Raw genomic sequence first — 22,661 nt, forward strand, 5'->3', positions numbered from 1 at the left:
ACATCTCTCCAGGAGCCGGCCTCTCCCCACCACCTTCCTCCCGCCTGTCTGTGCTGCCCACCCTGGCCGAGCTCTGGGTGCTCACATCTCCGGGGAACCAATCACCCAGCCTCGGTCTCGGCCCCTCAGCCCTGCCAGGCCATCCGAGCGGTCCTCCTTCTCCTCGCTCAGGCTGCGCTTGGTGGGGGGCTGCGTCCGGCGCTCCTCGAGCAGGGAGAGCCGCTCCATGCTGCTGTACACCTGCCGGCACAGAAGACCTGCCAGGACGCCAATGACCACACCACCCGGGAGCGAAAAGGATCCTCGGCACCCGAAACCCACACATATGAGCTGGCTTTCCTCTTTTCTCCCCCATACGTACCAGTTGAATATTCCAGGAAACAGCTATTCCATGGGTCTGACCTGGCCTCTGCCCTGGCAACTCGTATGTCAGGGCCCTGAGTGATTCTAGAAGCATCTGTCATACGCAGGCCCAGCCCTTTTCTCCTCCTTCCCTAGAAGCAGCCCCATCACTTCCTCCGCAGGCGTGCCCCCAGCACATCCCTCAACAGTTCCTCTTCTCCCAATTCTCCAGCGGGGCCTGCCTCAGTCTCACCTTGCTGAACCTTGGGGAGCAGGAAGAAAACTGGCGGATCTCAAGGCAGCCATCCTCACTCACTTCCTCCTCGTCCTCCGAGTCCACATGGTGGTATCGCTCTGAGCGGGCTGGGTCAGACATACAGGACAGTCCCTTTTCAGAGGCCCTGATGGTGGCCTCCTTTGCCCCTACCAGACCTCAGAAGGGCCTGGAGAAGTTGTTCCCGATACCAAGTGCGGGGTGCACAGGTATTTATGGGCTCCTCCCCGTCCCACCACTGGCCTTACTGTCAAAGTAGCTGGTATCATCCTCCGACTCCAGCTGAGGAATAAATTCGGCCTTCTGGCGAAGAAGTCCTGTCCAGTCCAGACCAGTAAAGAATGGGTGCTGCTTCACCTCACAGGCACTGCCTGTGGACAGGGACGGTGTGGGAAAGGGGGGTGGGATGAGCTACAAGGAGTCCAGGCCAGCACGCCCAGTGAGAAACTAGGCCTCGAGGGCTGGGCCTGGGGGCCTCAGCTCCAGTATCTTCCTCTTCTGCCCAGGGAGCAGGGCCGAGTTTCAGGATCCAGAGGCACTGTCACACCGGGAGGTTATATGGACTCAGCCCTCCTCCTCCCTCTTCTAAGTGGTGAGAAAGGTGAGTGGGGCCTGTCCTACCTGTACCCAGTCTCTCCAGAGGGTTCTGGTGGAGCAGTTTAGACGTGAGGTCCTGAGCGTCCGGAGGCAGGGCATCATCCCCCTCGGGCCATACAATCTCATCTGAAGAGTCATTGGGGCAACAAGGAAAGGAGTAGGTGAAGGAAGGGTCTCAGAAGTTGTGGGCAGAGTGGGAAGATGGAGAAGAGGGTCCTACGATGTAAGAGTGGGGAAGCATAATGGGCCCAGCCCAGAGCCCATGAAAGCCTTGCCTGGGACCCACTCCGTTAAGTGGTATAGTTTCCTGTCCTTTTAGGGGGACCTCATACACCCTAGACCATGGCTTGCTCTTTGATCCAGGCTGGGTGCTGCAAAGCAGTGACCTCCCCTACTCTGATATCCAGCTCAACCTGCCATTATACTCCAGACACACGCACACTCACACATACACAGGGGATGCACATAAACACCACAGGTCCCCCCATGCACACATGCGGGACCATGAACACAGATCGAACAAGCACTACATGTGCACACATCTAAGAGGCGAGCAAATCAAACACACACACACGAATTCAGAAGAAGAGCTCATAAGCCTCATGGGTGCATGAGCAAATTATATATGTGGATCCAGATTCTGTCTCTCCAGTGGGCCAGAGGGATGGTACTTACCACTGATCACTTGCCCAAAGAGCTCCTCCGGAGTGTCTCCAAAGAAAGGGACGCAACCCACGAGGAACTCATACAGGATTATGCCCATGGCCCACCAGTCAACCGGCTTCCCATAGCCCTGACGCAGGATCACCTCAGGCGCGATGTACTCCGGGGTCCCGCATACCTGGGCAGAGATGTGGGCTGGCTCAGTATCCTGAGGCAGCGCACTGGCAAGGCGGAGGGAGGGGTAGGGCTGTTCCCACTTTGGAAGTAGAAAAGTCTCTGAGTGAAGACTCAGCTCACTCTGGTTAAAGAGCAGGAGCAACAGGAGCCCCAGGGTACCAGAGTTGGAACTGTTGGTGGGGTGACTTCAAGTACTTCCTAATTAACCGAGACATCTAATTCTAGCCTGGAGCCACCACTCTCTGAGCCTTCAATGCCTCCTGGCATCTGGTCCCCATTATTGGCCTCCGGCCTCCAGCCTCCTTAAGAACAAGCCCTACAGTCACATGACTACCGCAAGGACTTGTGAACTGTCACAATCTGAAACGGCAAATCGGGGAATGTCCAGAGGCTACTCTCAGGAAGCTGGGCCGCAGTCCAGTGGAAACTTGGGGCTGTGTTCCAAAGACAGGAGGCACTGGGAGAGCCGACAGTTATATGACCTATTTTCTCCAAACCCTGAGGAGGCAGATGATTTTGGATTTTATGGTCATGTGATTCTCATGGTCCACCCTACTTTGCAAATGTGCTGCCTATCTCAGTGTCTCTTTTGCCTGGAACCAAAAGGTGGAAAAGACAGGCACTCCCAGTCTTAACATCTAGCTGCAAGGTAAGCATGTGGCCCCTAGTCCTTATTCTGAGGCCTGGAATTCAACCCCCAAGGTCTCAACCATCCTTCTTACCTGCTTGTCCAGGAACTCCCGAGCATCCTTTTCAATGTGGCCCTCATATAAGTTTGTAGTCAGACTCATGAGGCCAATTTTAGAAAGGCCAAAGTCAGTGAGCTTGATGTGCCCCATGGATGTAATCAGCAGGCTGGAAAAACAGAGAAACAAAAGTATGGAGTTATTTCCTGGTTTTCCAAATGTGCTGATTTTAGTATATGCCCAATTTTTCCACTCAGGCATCTATCTACAGGGTGGGACAGAGACTGGGTAGCTTCATTAGGGAGAAAGGCAGCTATGAAGGAATAATAGCTCTGGCTGTGTGAGTACTGCATTCTGCACAAGCAACTAACCTGCCTTTTGCCCACCCCCCATTCATGTTTGTTTATTGCCCTCAACTGTGTTCTGCATGGGGGGGCAGGTGTCAGCTGGCTGAGGACAGACTTTCTTCCACAGAGCAATCAGCCTCATCCCAAGGCTCCAGCCACTCCCAGTCCCCTCTCCTCACCCGGGTGGCTCACAACACCCCAACTCAGGGAGAGGGGAAAGGGCACAGCAATCTTATTCCATGTTCATGGCTGGTCTTGGGAGGCTTGGCTGGGAGAAACTAGAAATGAGTTCTCATGGAGAAGGTCTCCTCCTTTTCACATACTCTGCCTCAGCCACTTCATTTTTGTGCTGAAGGTTTCACCCTGCCTTTATTCTGTGATTCCCAAACCAGTATCTCTGGCTCTGACGTCTTTTAGGAGCTCCACGCCTACTAACTGCCAGATGTCTTACAGGCCCCATGAACTCAATCTGTCCAGAACAGGGTCATGCCTCCTAACTGGTCCTCTTCTCAGTGAAAAGCAGTGATTTCTGTTACCTACTGAGCTCTGTGAGAAGTGCCTTACTGATTATTTATAAAAATACTCTGGCTCATGAAAGGTCTTACAGAGTAACTAACACAACAAAGGTAGGTATTATCGCCAAGAGGAGGAACACAGGCTCGGAGAGGTTTACTTAACAGACCCGAGCTCACAGAGTTAACGAGTGGTCCTCAGAACTCAGGTCTGTCTAATACCAAAGCCGCGTTCCATTTCAGAGGCTTATCACCACCAGCCCCAAGCTGGAAATCTGGAAGTTATCCCAGATTCCTGCTTCCCCAGCCCAACCTTATCGTTTCCTTTCCACTTCCTGAGACTATCCCTCTTGTCTCCATTCTGACTGTGTTCCGGTGCAAGCCTTACGATGCCCCTGCCAGACCTTGCTGGCAACGTTCTTCGCATTTGGGGTGGTCAGGGGCTAGAGGACCAAGCCTAGATGGACACCCACATGAGCACTGTTTCCTAGCAGCCATTCTGGGATAGATTCAAACATGCTGTGTCTGGCTCCATTCATCTAGAGACCTAGGAGGGAGACCTTGGACAAGGGACCAGAGAGTAGGCCTACTTGTCAGGCTTGAGGTCACGGTGCACGATGCCATAGTTGTGTAAGTACTCCAGGGCGAGCACGGTTTCTGCAAAGTACAGGCGCACCATGTCCACAGGCAGGGCCCCGATGTTCTTCAGCAGAGTGGCACAGTCCCCTCCTGCAACAAGCCCAGGCCACCATGAAGGAAGGACCCAGAGCCCTGCTGTAGATGCTCTAAGGGGCCCAGGGGAGACAGCCTCCCAGGATACCCTGGTTCTACAGACTGTGATCCAAGCCCCTTTGCTGCTGCTGTGGGTGGGACACACAGAGTGGAGGGAAGTAGGAGGGGAGGGGGCCTATCAGTGGCTCTCAGAGAGGGAGGGAACCCAGGCCTCCATGCCTGTAAGCTGACTTACAGGGATAGGACTGTTATTTTAGGATGGGAAGCCTGCTTATTGTAAACACATCTGGCTGAGACTTCAGAATTTGTTCATTTATTTCCTTCCTGTTGGCTCTTCTTCAGTTTTTCAGTAAAGTAACATTGTATACTCCCCACAGGTACCCAAAGAATTTAAAGGGGAGTTTTGTTCAGCTTCAACTTCAAGACTTAGGCAAAATATCCCTGGAAGCTGTACACAGCGCTGAGAAGGGGACAGGGAAGGACACTGGCAAAGCTGCTGCCCTCTCCAGAGCTGTGTCCAATGATACTCTTCTACTCCATCCCCAGAGCATCTTGTGTGGTCCTAAGGGCTGTCTCCTTCAAAAGCCATCAGCCAGGGCAATGGCTTTTCTTTCTTCTGAGGGCCTAAATGCAATCCTCTCAGCATCCATCCCTTGGCTTTGGTGGCTCTGCCACCTCCTTTGTTTCTGCCTGGCACCAGCAGTGGAAGCTATGCAGGCTTTGGGGTACAGGAATTACAGCTGTGGGACTGATGCACCCTGTCCCAGAGTGCCTCTCTCATTGCACCTGACAGGGGCAGCCTCATGGCAGCTCCTGCTCCAGAAGCCTTATCATAGGAGGGGCAGGGAGGCCTGTGCCCACTGCAGCCAAGTGGTCTCTGAGATCCTAAGGCAGAAACCAATGACAAAGACAGATTGGGAAGCTGGGCCCTGAAACTTCACCCCTATACAAAGCTGTAGGCCTCTGCTCAGACTGGGCCTTGGCCTCCATGGTAGGCCACGTTTCCCCTGGTACCTTCGACATACTCCATCACCATGCACAGGTGGCGCTTGGTCTCAAAGGAGCAGAACATGCTGACCACAAAGGGGTTCTCAGCAAAAGTCAGTATGTCTCGCTCCACGAAGGCCTGCTGGATCTGGTTCCGCAGGATCAGGTTCTGCTTGTTGATCTTTTTCATGGCAAAGCGCTGCCGGGTGGACTTGTGCCGCACCAGGAATACAGCCCTGGAAAACACAGCCCATCCCGCCCCACCACGGCCCTCAGTGCCTGAGTGGTCTCTACCATCCTGAGCCTGGATGGTCAAACTGCCTCTTCTCACACCTTATAAACGCACAGAACAAAGGAGCAGGGGGTACTTGTCAACGAGAGGGATCTGAGCCCCCTGCCCAGAGAGCTCTTCAATTTTCTGATATACAAGTCCTGAGGACACAGCTCAGCCCTTCCTCAGAGCTTAGAGAGAGGAGGAGTGCCACCAAGAGGAGAGGGACCCTGTCTGGGAAAGAGCTGTGCTCACATGTCAGAGGGAACTCAACTCTTGCCTCTCTAGGAGGCTTTGGGGAGGGAGAGGGTCCACCCTGAGGCATCTGCAGCCTGGAGGATCGGGCATCAGACATTTCTAGAAGGAAGAGCCCAAAGGCTGACTTGGCTCTAGTCTTGGCCACACCCTGGACCCTGCCTTTACCCATAAGCGCCATTGCTGATGAGCTTAATGGTTTCGAAGTCCTCTTCAGAGGGTGTCTTCTTAGATGTCAGAGAAGCCCCACGGCCCTAGGAGACACGGGAAAAGGCAGGAGGCAGGAATGCTTCTCAGAGCCCATGTGCTTAGGGAAGATATGACCCCAGCATCCGCTCAGCTCTTCGCCCTGCCGCAGCCTCCTGCTCATTCTTCCCCAGCAGCTGAATGAGTTCTCAGACAGTGTATGCAGCCACCCACTCCCCCATCCCTCCTTCAGACACACACAGGCCTCACAGCCCTCTGCCTCATAGGGCCCAGGCCCAGGACTTGGGCAGGAGCTCAGGATCTTACCTCAACTGAATCATCTGTCTCCGGTGTGTCAGGACTGTCATAGCTGCTTAACTGGGCCATTTCTAGAAACAAAGCAAGGACACAAGAGAAAAGCGAGCATGGCAATGTCAGACATCTCAGCAGTCCACTCGTATCACATGACAGGTGTGTGTAAGGTAGGCATTAATGCTTTCCGCATCAGTCTGGGAGGCAAACCCAGTCCTGCAGCTCTAGCCTTGGTGCAGGCACAGCTTTTGGGCTTATTTGCCAAGTAATATTGCCACTTCTATTTCTAGAAGTCCAGTGCCATTCAGAAGGTCTGGCAAATTCTATAAAGCTTCTCTCAAACTTGGGACAATGGAAAATAGGGCCTAAAGCTGGGCTATTGGTCCCCACCCTGCAGGCCAAGACACTGCTTTGCCAGATGGCGTCAGGAAGCAGGAAAGGCAGGAGTGGGACGCTAGAGACTAGGGACTTGGAAGCCCACCACTCATGAGGGGCTCAGTGTGAAGCCCCAAAGAATGGAGAGATCTTCTAAAGCCCTGAACAGGGACCACCCCAAAGACACAGGAAGACTTGTAAGGCGGCAGCAGGAGAAGCAAGCATGCAGAGGAGGGGACCATTTTTGAAAATGCGATTGTGGTCCTTTGTGTTGATCTCTTTTGACCTTAGGCTCTAAATCCAACCGAACTGGGCCCAAGGCAATCCAGTTTGGGTTATCTAAGGAGCGGCGGTTTTGTGACAGAGAACACAGAGTTCCACCATAACCCACAGGCTCCCGATGCTGTGTTGTATCCATGCCCAACTAAGCCTCTTCTCCAAGTGGCGTCCCTGCTGTTAGGGCTTGTAGGCTGTGGGGCCTCTTTGCAGCACCAGGCCGCATGCTCACCCTCTAGTGGATCCCGTGTGAGGCCCAGCTGGCTAACGATGTAGCGGGGAATGTCACATTTAATCCCTTGTCCCTCTTTGGCGTGGCCCTCAGCTGCTTCTAACAGGTGGTAGAACTCTTCAGGGTCAAACTCCTGTACCAGGGAGAGAGGTAGTCAGTGGTGAGAGCTATAAGCAAAGGCTGCTGGCCTCTCTGGTTTTACAGCATATACCCAGAGTGCGATGAACAAGACAACTTCCTCTTTGTGATGGACACCCCTACCCCTGAATCCTAAGAAACATCATGATACAGGGATCAGGAGAATGGGGACAAAGCTGCCTCACAGGTCACTTCCAGACTGGACATCCCAAGCATCTGCTGTCTTTATAGCAATAAGAGCCAGAGCTTTTGGTTTCAAGAGAGCTCAGCCTATTCACCTGGTCCAAAACCTTCCGCCAGACAGACATGGTACCGTCAGGTATGTCCCCGCACCCAGCACAGAAGGGCAGTCCTGGCGCAACCTCAATCACGTTTCACAGCCCTGGCGGTACACACACGCCTTCAGATATCTGCTGTGTGCTGGGGCTGGAGAGCCATGTGAACACAGCACAGAAGTCCTTGTCCGCTGGAGCAGGTAATAATGAGGGACCCACTTACTGAGTGTCTACTAAGTGACACACTCTGGGCTGAACCCTGATAATACCTGTGACCCTGGTGAGGAAATCAAGGCTCACAGATGCATGGACCTGTCCATGGCCACAGAGGTAGGAAGGAAAACGAGCACTCAAACCCAGGCCTGACTCCAAGCCCCTACTGAACAACAGACTTCACGTCTTGTGGGAGAGGACCCTGCTCAGCACAACCCCAGCCTCCTCTGCGTTCTTCACCTCTGGTCTCACTGTTTTGGAGAACTCTACCAATGTCTATTTGGATAAAATCTAAGCCAGACTGGAAGTCCTTTTACCTTCTTCTTCTTGTCTCTCAGTCTCTGCCTAGTCAGAATGTCTACCTCATAGCCCCGCTACCCACCTCCTCTTCTCTGCTCTCCCATCACTGTCCTAGCTTGGGGCGCTCGTCTCTCTCACGGGGGTCATGTTAAGCGCCTCTGCACTGATTTCCTGGCTCACCCTGCCTTCTTTTCCAATTCACTATGCAGGCTGCAGCCAGAGTATCTTCTTTAGGACTAAATCTGATGGAGTATTTACTACTCAGAAAGAAACAGGAACAAATTAGACACATGCAATAACATAATAATAACATGAATTACATGAACCTCAAGAAAATTATGCTGAGTGAAAGAAGTCAGAACATACTATGTGATTTAATTTATATGAAACTGTACAAAAGGCAAACTTATCCATTGTGAAAGAGCAGATACGTGGTTGCCCGGGAGTGGGAGGCAAGGTGGGAAGGGGAAAGGGACTGACTGAAAAGGCACTCAAGGGAACTTTTTGAGGTAAGAAAACGTTTTCCATCTCCACTGTGTGGTGATTATACAGGTGTCTATTTGTTAAAACTCATGGAACTGTATACTCAAAAGGGGTATATTTTATTATATGTAAATTATACCTTAATAAAGTTAGTTTAAAAAAGGTAAATCTGACCATGCCACATTCTCACCTAAACTTTCTGTCGGCTACAAGTGGCCAAAGATACATGCAAACTCCTGAGACAAGGGCCCAGCACTCCCCACGATCTCGCATGGCCTACCCCTACACCCGGGGTTTATCCCTCCTAACTCCTCAAACAGCCCCAGTACTCTATCAAACGCCGTTTCTCATGGCCCTCCCCTGGCAAACTCATAGTCATCCTTCAAATCACTGAATCAGCTTCACGTTCCCCAGGGCACGGAACGTCCGCCCTGAGGAGACTAGAGCACCTCCTTCACCACGTCCCTGTTGCACCTTGTACTTTCCTCAGCTGCAACACTTCTTGCAATATTGTAATTATTATTTACACATTTCCATGCCTTACACCTACAGCACTAAAAGACAAAAACCTAACTCTGCTACAGAGGTGGCATCGGGCCCCTGCTTTGTTCACATCTGGGTCTCCAGTGTCCAGCATGAAGTAGGTACTCAGTACAGTGTCGCTGAATGATCAACTGAAGAGAGGACTCAACCTGTGCGAATGAAACCGGCCTGTGCTCCTAACACGCAGGGCCCTCACTGGCCTGGGGCCTGCCCAGTGCGGCGTGGGCAGACTAATTCTGGTCCCTGACACCCGCCTCAGGGGCACCCACTTTTCCTCCCAGGGCCTCCTTGGTCTCCTGGTGTTGCGTGTCATATTTAAATAAGGACTTCAGCAGCAGAAATGGCCGTTTGGCTGTGGCAGAGTACTTCCTCCAGAACCCCCCATCCCCCCGCTCCCTGGCCTTCAGCACCCCCACCAATCTTCGCAGAGCCCACTCACCAGGCACTCCAGGAGGCGTGCTGGGCGGGCAATGACAATCATCAGCTTTTTCACCAGCTGCATCACAAAAGCCACTTCTGAACTCTCTGAGCGCTCGTGAGCCTGTAGAGAAGACAAAGGCTGCTTAAGCCATCCACGGCCCAGTGTGGCTGAGAGAAGCAGGACCGAGCTGGGCAGAGCTGACTCTAAGGACAGACACTGGAAGCACAGAGAGCTCTACAAAGCGAAGACTTTGGAGAGGGCCAGTGGCTGTGCGAGGGAGGAGGCTGCTCCACTTTAGAACACTACCTGACACCACGGGACGTCACACGGAGGCACAGCTTCACCTGCTCCTCCATCCAGCAGGCCACACTTACCCTCCGGGCCCCAGCTCAATGCGTGGCTCTCAGTGGAGCCTTCATGGACGTCACTTTCCACCACAAACAGACTGCAAGGGACAGAAAGACCTCAAAGCAAGGAGACTGATGCGACCAGAAGGGATTCGGAAAGATCACTCCAGCTGCAGTGTGGATGGAGCACTAGAGAGGGCAAGCCTAAAAGCAGGAAAACCCACGAACAAGCTACTGCAACAGTGCAGATGGGAAAGGCATAAATCAAGGCAGTAAGAATGGAGAGAAGTGAACAGACGGGGCCATTTCAGGGTAGCCCTGAGGGGTGAAAGAGGCAGGAGGAGAAGGATAAGTGCAACTACAATTTTAGGGAAATTTCATTTAAGCCATAAATGAAATAGGAAATTAAGAAGATAAGCAGTTGAGGTGAGGATAGGCAGAGAACATATTCCCTTTGGTTTTAAAGAAAAAGCAGGTAGGTGAAAAAGATAAGTTCCATTTTGGACTCACAGAGTTTGAGGTACCTATGCTAGATACTTTCTCAGGTATCTGCTCAGCCCAAGAGTCTTTCTCTTTTTTATAGAAACTGCTCTTGACTTCTGGAGCCACATTTGTATTGTGTGGCTGAACTTACCCCCCCACCTCCAATAGCTGACCAGAGTGGATTATTTTCCTAGGAACTTAAAAATGGATTGAAAGACAACTGTTAATATCAATGTGACAGGACTGTATAAGCCATCCTTGGGTGAAAAGGATGGTCTACCAAAGAGACAAAAGAAGCACAGAGGAAAACACCGATCAGAGAAGGCAGGCGAAGGCTTCCTGGGCCTTCCTGGGCTTTCTAGCTCTGGTCCCTTCTTAAAGCCTGGTTGCATTTCTGTCTTCAATTCTCTAAGACCCATCTTTTCAATTTTTATAATTAGTTTCACTTTCCTGCTTAAACTGCTCTGAGTTGGCTCTTTACTACTTGCAACAAGGAATACTAACCAAGGTGGGAAGTGGAGAAGGAGTCCAGTAAACAGCTGGGGGCACTGAACTCAGGAGAACAGGGCAGGAGGTGGAGGGGAAGCAGCCACAGGCAGGACCCTTAGTGGATGGATGACAACTGAAGACACGGGACCTCATGAGGCTGATCAGAGACCATGAAGAAAAGAGAAAAAGGGGCACAGATGCTCAGGAGGGTGCCCTGGGGAACACCAGCATTTACGAAAAGGAATTTGTGAAGGGTCAGCAAGACGGCAAGGCTGGAGAGAAGTGCCATGACAACCGGAGAAAACAGGTCAAGGAGAGGTACTCACTGTGTAAACCTCTGATAAGAGGTGAAGAAAGATGAGGACTGAAAGAAGTCAGAGGATTTGGCAACTTTGGCCTGAAACAGTTTTAGTGCAATAATGGGAGGGGAAAGTAGAAGGCAGAAGACTGATTAGTGAATAGGTTGTAAGGAAAGAAAAGTAGCAAATGAGGATCATTTAAAAAAATTGGTTGTCAAATGGAGAGGGGCTGGGCACTTGGTGTAATCTTGTTTATTCTTTTAAAACTTAGCCCGAATATCAACTCTGTGAAGCCCGTCTAAGTCCCCTGTCCCCAACACACACCACACACACACACAGACACACACACACACACACACACGAAGAACAAGAAAAAAGGGCTCCCTTGTCTACGTTCTCCTGGCTATTTGCTCACAGCACATGGTCCCAGCACGTCGTTTTATAACTGTCTGTCTCTACAGCTACACTGTAGGGCCTTGTAAGGCTATGTCTTTCCTTTTCTCTTCCCTCACGTACTACACCTAGTGTAGGTGCCTCTCACATAGCAGGCGTCAGTGTTTGTTGATTAAGCGTTTGAAAGTGTATGTTAGGCTCTTGAATAAGAAACCTGGGTATGGGTTCTAGCTCTGCTACTCAAGAAATGAGTTACCTTGGACTAACTTAGCCCCTTTAAGGTTTGGTTTCATCATCTGTTTATTTATAGAGTAAAATAACCATACCTTCCTAACAGTGTTGTTGTAAAGATTAAATTAGATAATGAGATAACACAGTGTCTAGCACGTATTAAGTGCTCTATAATTGATGTTTATTATTTTAAATGTAAATCTTACACCATTTTAAAATTTAAAACCATTCAATAATTCCCTATTGCCTTCATGATAAAATCTAACCTCCTCACAAGGCCCTCAGCCTTTGAGTCCTGAGCCCCACCCCAGGTCTAACTCTTCAAATTCACCTACCAATGTTTCCCTGCAGCCATTCTTCACTCTAGTCATGACACACTAATTCACCTGCAATTCCTGGAATGTACCAAGTTCCTCTGCACCGCTGAGAGGTTGCTCACATTGCTCCCTAGGTCTAGTGAACTCCTCCTACTCGTCAAGACAACTTTCCCTGAACTCTCCATGCAGAGTCAGCACATCCTCCTCTGTGCTCAGAACTGACCTCTATTTAGTGCTCATCAATTACACTTCTGTAATAAACAGAAGTGAGATCATTCATACAGAGTGCTCAGTGTGGGGTCTGGCACATGGCACACTTCAACGATAGCTGTTATTTTTACTTTAATACGTGTTGATGGGTCTGTAACTTCAGGAGTCAATAGCAAGTTCCTTGAGTCAGAACCTGCACTGACCTTTTTTTCTGCATTCCCAGGGCCAAGGAAATTAGGCAACAGAGGAATGCACTGGCTTCATGCTCAGTACTCTTCCTGCTGTGCCAAGTACCCTACCTAGGCAATGCCTCTGGGAAAATCCTGAAGGTTTTGGGGAAGGCTCTGATTTCAGTATTTCAGATCAATCTGAGAAATGCAAGCACTGCTGAAAGTCACTCTGGTTGATCCTTCACCTGCCTCAACCCTTGACTCCTATCCATTGTTGAACTGTTAAGAAAGTTATTCTTGAACAGAGGCAAACAGCTGTCAGTGATTTTCATAGGACTTTAGCTTTTTAAACTCATACTTCTACAATGTTTGAATTTAAGTATTACTTTTGAAATCAGAGAAAAACATTTTTGAGGAAGGAAGTAATTTTTCATCTGTAAATCAAAACCTTTCTCATTGTAACTCTTGTCCGCTGGGCTAGTACGCCTTTTAGGGGACAGAGAACAAGCTGCTACCTATTACATGAGAAATCTTCCAATATTTGACAGCAATAAACATTGTCACCTTTAGCTATTCCTTTGCTAGATTCAACTGTTTCCTAAATTAAAAAACAAAAGAAAACAAAAAAACCTTTCTGCTCCTAATTTCTAGACTGATACCCTGAGGCCCTGTTTGATCAGTAGCCTGGGCTCTCAGCTCACTTGGTCCCACACCAGTGTGAAGTCGTGAGTCTGGAGGCAACAGGGGTCTGGACTGGGAACTACTCTAGTGACACGCAGAGCCCTGGGGGAGACAACACGTCTCCTCTCCCCTAAACTGCGCTAGTGGTGTGATATGGGCAACTGTGATCCAAGTGGGAAGGCAAATGAACACTTTATTGGAGAGGCGGGAGGAAAGCCAACACTGGAGCACGAAGTGGTATGAAGCACTTGACCACCCCTAGATTACTCTGCCCGGAGATGTGTCACACTGGGGAGGATCAGGTCTCCAAGCACATCAGTCCCTACTAGGGAACTTCTCACCAGCAAACAGATAAGCCCGGAGTGCGATCCTTGGGCCTGCTTTCCCTTGGCTGAAGAGAAGCAGTCTGAAGGTTCTGCTTCCACCAAGCTTCTACTAGAAGAGAGCCCACTACAGCCACTGGGGCTACCTTCTGGCTTTGGGTTATAACTCTCCTAGTTATATATTTATGAATACTACTAATGTTGGCACCTCAGACAGAGTAACTGGACTTAGAAAAAGAAGGACCCACAGCACTGAGTTCTTCTGATACCAATCAGGCTTCTCTCAGTAATGCAGGGGCCTGAGGAAAAACCGACATCCACCAGCACCACACATGGGGTGTGCCCCACACCCCAGCAAGGAGGTGGCCAGCAGGCTAAGAAGGCTGGGAACACCATGAATGCCTTACTCTTAGCTTGGGACTCAAACCCCACCACTGTGTGGAGGATTCACCGGAGTTCCATCAGACACTCACATCTTGCAGAAGTTTTTCTAAATTCTCTTGAAGCTCGTAGAAGTAGTGTGAGGTAATGAGGCCACTCCGAGATTTATCCAGGCAGTCTCGGGCCATCTCAATCACCTGATGATGGATAAAGCTCAAGGTTCCATCTGCCAAGGGCAACACACTGTCTGGAGTGTTGGAGGAAATGAACTCTGCTAGATGCTCTTCCATTTGTGCGGTGGCCTGTGAATCAAAGTAGGACAAGTGACTCTTCCCCTCTAATCCAGCTCAGCTGGAGCTAAGCCTGAGGGCCTGGTAATAGCTTAAGGATGGGCTCCGTGATCCTCATTTCCTGATGCTGCATTTGGGGAACCTGATGACTGGAGATGTGAAAGATCACCTTCAATCAAGTTAAGACATTATAATCAAGGCCCCCTCTCTCCCAGCCTCGTCCACCTCCCCACTGCTGAAGGGGCACACTCTCCTGCTCTGCGCACAATGAGGTTCTGTTCCCGGCCTTCATCACGTGGCCTCACATCTCTGTCTGTTTATGCTGTTCCCTGTGTGTAGCTTTTTCACTCTGCCAAGCATGCCTGGCAAATTCCTCCAGATATCCTTTCTCTGGGGAGTGGAGAAACAGAGGATCTGTAAATATAGTCCCCAGACTCAAAGTCCTCTGCTGCCCCCCTCTTCTCCAGCAGTCTGGAAGCCCCTGTGCTGTATCCTTCTCCTCCTCCTCCCCTCCTAAATTGCCTCTCCACTGCCCCCACCCCCACCTCCGCCTCCGCCCTGTGCAGCTCCTGGCTTCCCACATGGGATGGCTGCAAGCAGCAACCTCAGAGGCATTACTAGTCTCCTTTAAAATGGACCCTTACCTTGGGGAATCTTTCTTTGTATACATGATTCATCATTATTATTTCACTGTCAAAGGAAACTGGTGACCGTCCAGGACTAAGTAAGAAAGAAACAATTGTGTTACATTAGTGCCATGGAACCACAGAGGAGAAAGATGCCCATCTCAGAGCCCCTGCCCGCCCGCTGTCTGCAGCAGCCACACACTTCCACCTTAAGGAGTGCTAAGTTCCAGAGCTCTCCTTGTTCCTGAAGCTGCCACCACACCTTGTTCTGCTCAAAATGGTGCCATCTTGAGCTAGGCTACCTTCCTGTAAGAGGCCTGGCCTTCACCAAGACCTCTGCCAGGGCCTGAAAAGGCCTAGAAAGGAGGAGACCATTCCTGAGGCCACTGGTGGCTCTTCCAGGATCACCTCCCTCAGAATAGGACTCTCTGGTCTTCTTTGTTTTTGGCCAGTGGGGTTGGGCATACCCTAGCACGTTCCAGGAATCAAATTATATCAAACCACCAATAAACAACCGAAGGGAAACGGTGTATATCTAACTTTTTCCAAACAAGCTACAGCCAATGAAGCTAACTTAGGCTCTCAACTGGGGGATGAAGGAGGCCAGTCCATTCTGTAGTGAATTATAAACCTGGGTCATCTAAATCTTCCCCTTTGGCCCATGTGTGGTTACATCCTCTTAACGGATTTCAAAGTTTGAGCCGCACAGCTGAATGGCTGTTTGGGTCCTGCCCAGGGTGGTGCCCTGACACGTGATTCCAGCTGAGCTAAGTTCGCACTGTTCCTCTCTGCCCCTTCTCCCTGCAGCGGGCCATGGTCTGCCTGCTGCATTAATGCACATCACCAACCATTTCAAGAGTAATCTTCAGGGAGTTCCCTGAGGTACTGTAGTCCTCTCAACCTCAAATGGCCTAAAAGGTGCCCCTGTTTCTGTGTGGACTGAGGGCACCAAGATTAGGCATTCCTCTATGTGAGACAAAGGCACTGGGCGCCATTCTCACTCATGTGTATGTCTGACCCTTTGACCTGCAGTCCCAGTCATTATCTTCATCAGTCTGAACTTGAACCAGTCTTTGTTGTCTGGCTCCATTCACTCCCTGACACTCAACAGTGCCAACATTACCTTGAGGGATTTCTTTCTAGGAGGCACCGTTCCTCTGGGCTCCCACCCTGAACATATTAGCCAACTTATTATTTCCCAGGGACCCTGGAAAGCTGAGCTCAGTTGTTAAAGCCATCCTCGTTTAAATCTTTACCTATTCCTTAACCTGGAATTTTGGCACAGATTTACCACCCAATGCCAAAGAGAAGAGCTGGTTTACTCTATGGAATCCACAGATAAATCAGCTGTTAAGGTTTGTATGGTTTGATGAGCCCAGGTGATTCAGGGAAATGAGACAGATTCAGATGGGCATATAGTTCTGCTTCTGAAATGGGCTTCGTCCCCGAGTCATCCACAAGTGTCTTCAGCAGCAACTTTTTAGTTGGCCTAGTTCACGTATCCTGGGCCTCCAGGTTCTCCAGCCAGGGAGCCATTAGAATGGATGGTACTATCCCTCTCCTTTCACTGAATGGAGTCCAAAGTACATTTCTACTGCCGACTACTTTCAAAGGGAAAAAACGTGACCACTTGACAGCACCTATCTCCTGGGGTGGCAGGTTGAGCTGTACTTGAAGCCAAAGGGCTTGAGCTTCACTGGGCTTGACTCATTCAAGCTATGCCCATGTGCCAGGCCAGGGGTTGGCAAACTGGCCCACAGACCAAATCTGGCCTGCTGCCTGCTTTGATAAATAATGTTTACATAATGTCTGCAGATGATTTTGGACAGAGTAAGTAGCTGCCAGAGATGGTATGGCCTACAAAGCCTAAATTATTCACTACCCTGCCCTTTATGGAGTAAGTTTGCTGACTCCCATGCTGTGCAGACAAGCTGAGCTCCACGGGTCCGGGGCTGTGCGCAGAGAGCACCCTCACCTGAGGCTGCGGGAGCGGGGCCGCAGGGCTGGGGACTGCCGGCCCTCCTCATCGGGCACACTCTCTGTGCTGAAATGCTTCGTCAGGAAGTGCAGCTCATCAGCTGTAGGCTGGAAGGGCAACTGGTGCAGCTTTTCCTGCGAGGAGCATGATGACTAGAGGGGACAAAGTTAAAGAGAGCAGTAAAGACACTCCGAGGCAGTCCAGGAGCGGAGAAGTTCTAAAAATGGTCAGCGGCTCCCCAGTCAGCACAAACCTGGCCAGCCCACAGCAGGCACCTTCCTCGCTCCCCCTTAAGCCTCCACTGTGCACCATCCCATTCATCTCCACCTTTCAGAGCCCTCAGTCCCAGCGAAGCCAAGATAATCTTGTCCTTCACAAGTCTTGCAGGGGGTCAGACCCAGACGTTCAGGAGGTGTGAGAGCTGCCTAATACCTAGAGAGCCTCCTTACATGGCAAGACACAGACGCTCTGCACGGACCCTTTGCCCTCAGTGAAGCTCTGGGCTAGTTGGAATGGCAATAATTAATAAATGACGCTTCCTGGCTTATTAGGAAATGTTCTAGGTATGCCCATCCTACAAATGACATCCCCGTAAGCTGTCCCTGCTACAACCTTGGGAGAGCCCCCGGGGTGGCTCAGCAATGTTTTCTTTTGGCTGTCACCCAGAGGGCCCCTGTGCTGAGGCTGTGAAGCCTGTGCCCAGGCACACGTGAAAGAAGAAAATCCAGCAGGGAAGAAAATTACTGTTAGCTCTGGAACCCAAAGATCAGATGCCCTGAAAACAATTAAGAATTCTAAACATGGCCCAGTGGCTGTGACTCCAGACAAGGGCCCACTGGAATCAAAAGAGAGCGTGTGAGGGAGTGAGCTACACTGGCATCCCACCATGGCCACCGCTGTGGCAGCCCGGCCAGCACCAGGATCGGTGAGTTCCCACTGCCCCGGACAAGATGGACAAGACGGGCTATGGCAGCAGGAGACCTAACATCACAGGCTCAATTTCTGTTCAGTAACGGAGGAAGGATCTGGGGTTTAAATATCTAAATCCATTTACAGTCAAAGCTGCAGTGCCACACTGAGAGAACTCTGTTGCCACTCATAAGTCTCAATACTAAGAAAGAATCAGAATTCTTTTTGACTAACAGTGCACTCTTCTCTCATGCAATGTTATGACACATAAAGTTGGAAATAGCTAGTGGAAGATTTCCACAGGGCTCTGCCTTGGTCACATTTTTATAAATGATTTCGGTGGAAATTACAAAAAAGTATCCTCACCCAACTCCAACTAACATGAAGAAAAATTGGTATTTTAAGATATTCCAATAAAATAAGCTGGAGCAATGTGTTGAGTCTATTAAAACTTACAGAACAGGAACATACACACATATCACAAAATATATGACTCTTACCTTGGGTCTGAAAAAAAATCACCTGTTGAGTAAAAGATTATGGGGAGGGGGTATTTACTAGGGAAAGACCGGAAGCTTAAGAGCTGCCAAAAACACCAGTGAGATCTTTGAATTAATTTAAGAGTAATATCTAGGTCAAGGGAGGAAATGATATTCCTCTACCTGCTTGGGATTTATGAATAAAGAGAAACTGAGCTGAGAAGCCCTGGAGAGGTGGAAGACAGGGGAATGCAGCCTGATTTTACATGGCTTGCAAAGCCTAAAATATGTACTATTTGGCCCTTTACAGAAAAAGTTTGCCATCCCTGTCATTCTGGCTTCATAAAAGCTGCTCAATGAGGAAAACTCATTTTAGGGTCAACTGTACATAGTGAATATTAGGACATCCATTGTGTTTTAGGCTAAAATCTCCTCTAAAAGAGACATAACTGGAAGCTTTAGAGACAGGCCCAAGTGTTTTGCTGATATACATCAAACTTGAATATCAAATAACACAAATCCTTCCCTTCTTTTTTTGAAAGGGAAAAAATGAAAGAGGAGGAGGAAGGTCTACCAGGTCTTTGGGACATGGGATGGGTTATCTGCTCTTGGCTGCAGTTCTAGAAATAAAATAGGAGAGCAAGGGAGCCATGCTTAGCCCAGTGCCCGGCCTCACTGGCAAAGCAGAATTCCATCCTCAAGGCCCTCCTCTGACTCCACTAGGACTAACTGATGCCCAGAAACATGCTGGTTAATTCTTTCCAAAGCTGTTAAGAGCCACCAGCTCCTTGCCCGACTCAGCCTCATCCTCAAGCAACCTCTTTGAGTTTAGCTTTGGAGGAAAAGTTGAGAACCATTTTGCAACACTGTAGGGACAGGGAGCAATAGCCTGTAGGGAAGTATTTCCTCAGGGTGAGGGAGGTATGGACACAGGTTTGGCTACTTACTGAGACGGTAGAGCTGGGAGTGTTGGTTCCATAGCCTGAAGAAGGCAAAGAGGCCAAAGACCAGCGCCGTCCATCAGTCCTACGTAAGACAAGAATGTTAGGCAGTTTCTACTGGGCCCCACCCTGAGCCCAGGACCTGCCTGTCTTCCCATCAGCTTTTTGGGGGGGCAGTTGGTTCACTGGTAGGCTCTTCCTTGTCTGAAGACAGAACTGCTTGGTCCAGAACATACTTTCACATCTCTCTCCTAAATGGGGCCTATTGCTGTGTGCTTTCCACGCAAAGAAAGACATCTCTGACTATAAAGGAGTCCATGACTTCAAATAAGAACATCTGCTACACAATACTATGGTTTTGGAATAAAAATCTTTATACTCTGAACTTATTCACTTTTAGCGATGACAGAGAACTCCAGCTAAAGGCATCATCACAAAGAGAGAACTGCCACTGAACTGCCATTTCCTTTTTTGAAGGCTCCATGTGAAGAGCCCTTTGGTGTTCCCCAGGCTACTGGATTGATAACCAGGAAGAAGTGGAACTACCATCTGATTCTGAGCGGGAATCAACAGATAGCAAATAGTCAAAGGCTACCCAGATCCACCAGGAACCATAAGTCCAGTCTTTGAGAATGTTTGCCGAAGAGTGACAGTGACCTTATGAAAGAGGAGTGAGGCGGCACAGCTGGAGCTGGACATGAGACTCTGGGGCAGGCTTCCTGATGCTTGTGAGAAGATACACCCTAAAGCTCTCATCCAAAATACCAGAGTTATCTGCTTTGCTACAGAGAAGAAAGGTCAAACATGTATCTGGTCACATGAATAAGTGATTCTTTCCTGGACTGTGGGATGTGTTATAACATAAGTGTTCTTTCTTGTGGAGCTTGGGGATATAGCCTGCTCTGGTTGAAATTAAAGAAAATACTCTCATGGGACCCACAGAACCTCAGATCATTAGCAATGGAAGACCTTTGGACATTAAGTTCAAAATTCTCAATCTTCAGGGAAAAAATCAAGACCCAGAGATCTGAGTGAATTGTTCCAGGCTTCACAGTTAAAGGGGGTGGGGGTGGCGGGCAAGGCAGGGAGAGGAAGAAGGAAAAAGAGGAGTCAATCTTGCCAGGGCTTCTCTTTTTGACGCACTCCTCCCCACCCCCACCAATACAAAGCAACCCTTCCTGCCATGTTCCGTAAGGGGACAGCCGGGGGTTCCATGCCACATGCACATGACTCAAACTTCATGCCACCCAGGCAGCCACTTCTGCTGGAACCTAGTCTCTGAGGCAAGAGATACCCAGGAGGCTGCTCAAACATGACAGACTCTCTGATCTGTTTGCTGGGTCCTGAGAGCCTGAGAGCTCTACACAAGAAAGCAAGTCAATCCCAGGAAAACAGAGTTCAGCAAAGATGGGACTAGTTTAACTCAGGGAGGCATTCCCCAAACCCTTGTCAAATAGGCTTTTCCGCAGGTGAGTCCTTCTCCTTTCTATAGTGATGGAAACCAATTGTGTCACAGCCATTTTTCCTTAAACTGAAGAGCGGGGGCTACTAGAGTCAGTAATGCTCCTATAGGATGCTTTGTTTCCTCTGCCTGGTCATCTCACTGGGCAACTGAGGAAAGTTGTGGGAATGAGGGTGACTTGTCCCTATACTCAGAAGCATGGAACTACTCAGCAATTCCTGCTTCTGAGCATAAGAGCACATAGCCTTGGTTCCAGCAGGTAGAGAGGGCTCCTTAGGACCTCTTTGTTAGATACAAAGGCCAAACGTTCATACCCACAGTCAGAGAAGACTCATCACAGCCAGTTCTCACCAAGCACAAAACCACAAACCATACTGTCTGGCCATGCATAGCAGTCTCCCAGCCCTCTTCCCCATCACATCCGCTATTACCTGTCCGCTCTGTGGCCATGGCTGTAGTGAAAAGACATACATTAAAGTGAGAATCAAAGGGAACCAGAAAGACTGATCTGTTTGACCTCTGGATTTTGGTCTAGTTTGGCAGAGGCAAACCTTCTGCTTAGGAATGTATGGAAGTTAGAAGTCAGACTGTAGGATCTAATGGGTCTATCCTTAGAGTTTCATTAAATCTGTCTTTTGTGTGATATTACAAATTAATGTGATGCTATAAAGCTCAACCCTGACTCCAGCGATAGGAAACACAATTCCTGAGTACCCTGTTTGGCAGGGTTGAAGTTCTCCTCCTTTCCCCCACCAATACCTAGCTGCTTTCCCTACTACGTCCGATAAGGGGACAGGGTTCTAGGTTCCATGCACATGACTCAAACTCCACGCCACCTAGCACAGACCTGTGTGGATCTCAGTGGTAACACCAGGCCCCAAACCCCAAGGTGGTCCTACTCCTAAAGCCCAGGGAATGAAGCAGACACAAGGGCACCAATGCAACATGCTATGCCCTCTGCCTGAGCTGGTCTACACACCTGTGTCCTCACACCCAACATGGCAGGCACCTTCTTACCCTTCAGGTCTTAGCTTAAAAGTCAGTCCTTCAGAGAGGCCTTACACGACCACCCAGTAAAGACTCTCCAGCCCTATTCCCTTCCTATGCTCTCTGGCAGCATCATGTCCTTTTCCTTTACAGTCATTTATCACTGTTTATAACTATGTATTTGTTTGCTTGTTCATTATTCTCCCCCACCACTCATTCAATCACTAAGCACCGACTGTTTATAATATAACAACAGACACAGCCTTCAGCATATTAAGGTGTATCTATTAAAGGTGCTTTGATTCTGGTTGAAAGGAGACAGAAAACAAACAAATAAGAAAATATAATCAGCCCTCTGTATCTGTGGGTTCCACATGTGCATATTCAATCAACCATGAATCAAAAATATTTGGAAAAAAAAATCCAGAAATTTCCAAAAAGCTAAACTTGAATTTGCCCCATGCCAGCAACTATTTACACTGTATTTAAAACTACTTACATAGCATTACATTGTATTAGATATTATAAGTAATCTAGAGATGACTGAAGGTATATGAGAGGATGTGCAAATACCATGCCATTTTATATAAGGGACTTGAACATCTGTGGATTTTGTATCCATGGGGGTCCTAGAACAAATCCCCTCTGGATACTGAGGAATGACTGTATCAGGTATTGAGAAGTACTCATTTAAAAATAAAACTAGATGATCTGCTGGAGAATGGTGAAGGGGCTCCTTCATATTGCATGATGAGGGAAGGTCTCTCTGGGCGACTGGCATTTAAGATGTGAAATGAAAAGCAAGAACAAATTTACTAAGCGAAGGCCTAAGGGAACAGCATTCCTTCAAAGGGAATAACAAGTACACAGATTCTACTAAGTCTACTAAGTTTCTAAAAAGTTAGTGCAATGTCTGTTTTGCTACCACTATGCAACTAAGTATCCAGCACAGTGCCTGTGCTTACAAGGTGCTCAGTAAATATTTACTGAATGAATGGGAAATGATTCAATGCCACTTACAGAGATTAGTCACAGGTCTTGCCCTCCCAGCTCAGACCTAATCTGAGG

General features: G+C 49.2%; 1 protein-coding gene across 8 annotated transcripts in view; it reads right to left on the reverse strand.

Moving 5' to 3' along the window:
• The window catches only part of MAST2 (microtubule associated serine/threonine kinase 2), a 174,740-nt gene that overhangs the window by 4,617 nt on the left and 147,462 nt on the right, over nucleotides 1–22,661 (reverse strand). For 6 of the 8 annotated variants that reach the window (XM_031465041.2, XM_031465043.2, XM_031465038.2 and 3 more), the window contains 17 exons: nucleotides 21,038–21,058; nucleotides 19,151–19,229; nucleotides 16,813–16,967; nucleotides 14,856–14,931; nucleotides 14,014–14,223; nucleotides 9,616–9,717; nucleotides 7,225–7,357; nucleotides 6,357–6,418; nucleotides 6,012–6,097; nucleotides 5,345–5,553; nucleotides 4,189–4,327; nucleotides 2,776–2,908; nucleotides 1,889–2,054; nucleotides 1,238–1,339; nucleotides 865–987; nucleotides 596–705; nucleotides 86–240 (listed from right to left, as the gene is read on the reverse strand). In XM_031465041.2, coding sequence (XP_031320901.1) covers nucleotides 86–240; nucleotides 596–705; nucleotides 865–987; nucleotides 1,238–1,339; nucleotides 1,889–2,054; nucleotides 2,776–2,908; nucleotides 4,189–4,327; nucleotides 5,345–5,553; nucleotides 6,012–6,097; nucleotides 6,357–6,418; nucleotides 7,225–7,357; nucleotides 9,616–9,717; nucleotides 14,014–14,223; nucleotides 14,856–14,931; nucleotides 16,813–16,967; nucleotides 19,151–19,229; nucleotides 21,038–21,058 — 2,061 coding nt within the window. The remainder of the gene's footprint in view (nucleotides 1–85; nucleotides 241–595; nucleotides 706–864; nucleotides 988–1,237; nucleotides 1,340–1,888; nucleotides 2,055–2,775; nucleotides 2,909–4,188; nucleotides 4,328–5,344; nucleotides 5,554–6,011; nucleotides 6,098–6,356; nucleotides 6,419–7,224; nucleotides 7,358–9,615; nucleotides 9,718–14,013; nucleotides 14,224–14,855; nucleotides 14,932–16,812; nucleotides 16,968–19,150; nucleotides 19,230–21,037; nucleotides 21,059–22,661) is intronic. The other 2 variants (XM_031465039.2, XM_064493624.1) reach the window with 1 other exon arrangement.

The sequence above is a fragment of the Camelus dromedarius genome, chromosome 14 (genome assembly GCF_036321535.1).
Source record: "Camelus dromedarius isolate mCamDro1 chromosome 14, mCamDro1.pat, whole genome shotgun sequence".
Taxonomy (NCBI): Eukaryota; Metazoa; Chordata; class Mammalia; order Artiodactyla; family Camelidae; genus Camelus; species Camelus dromedarius.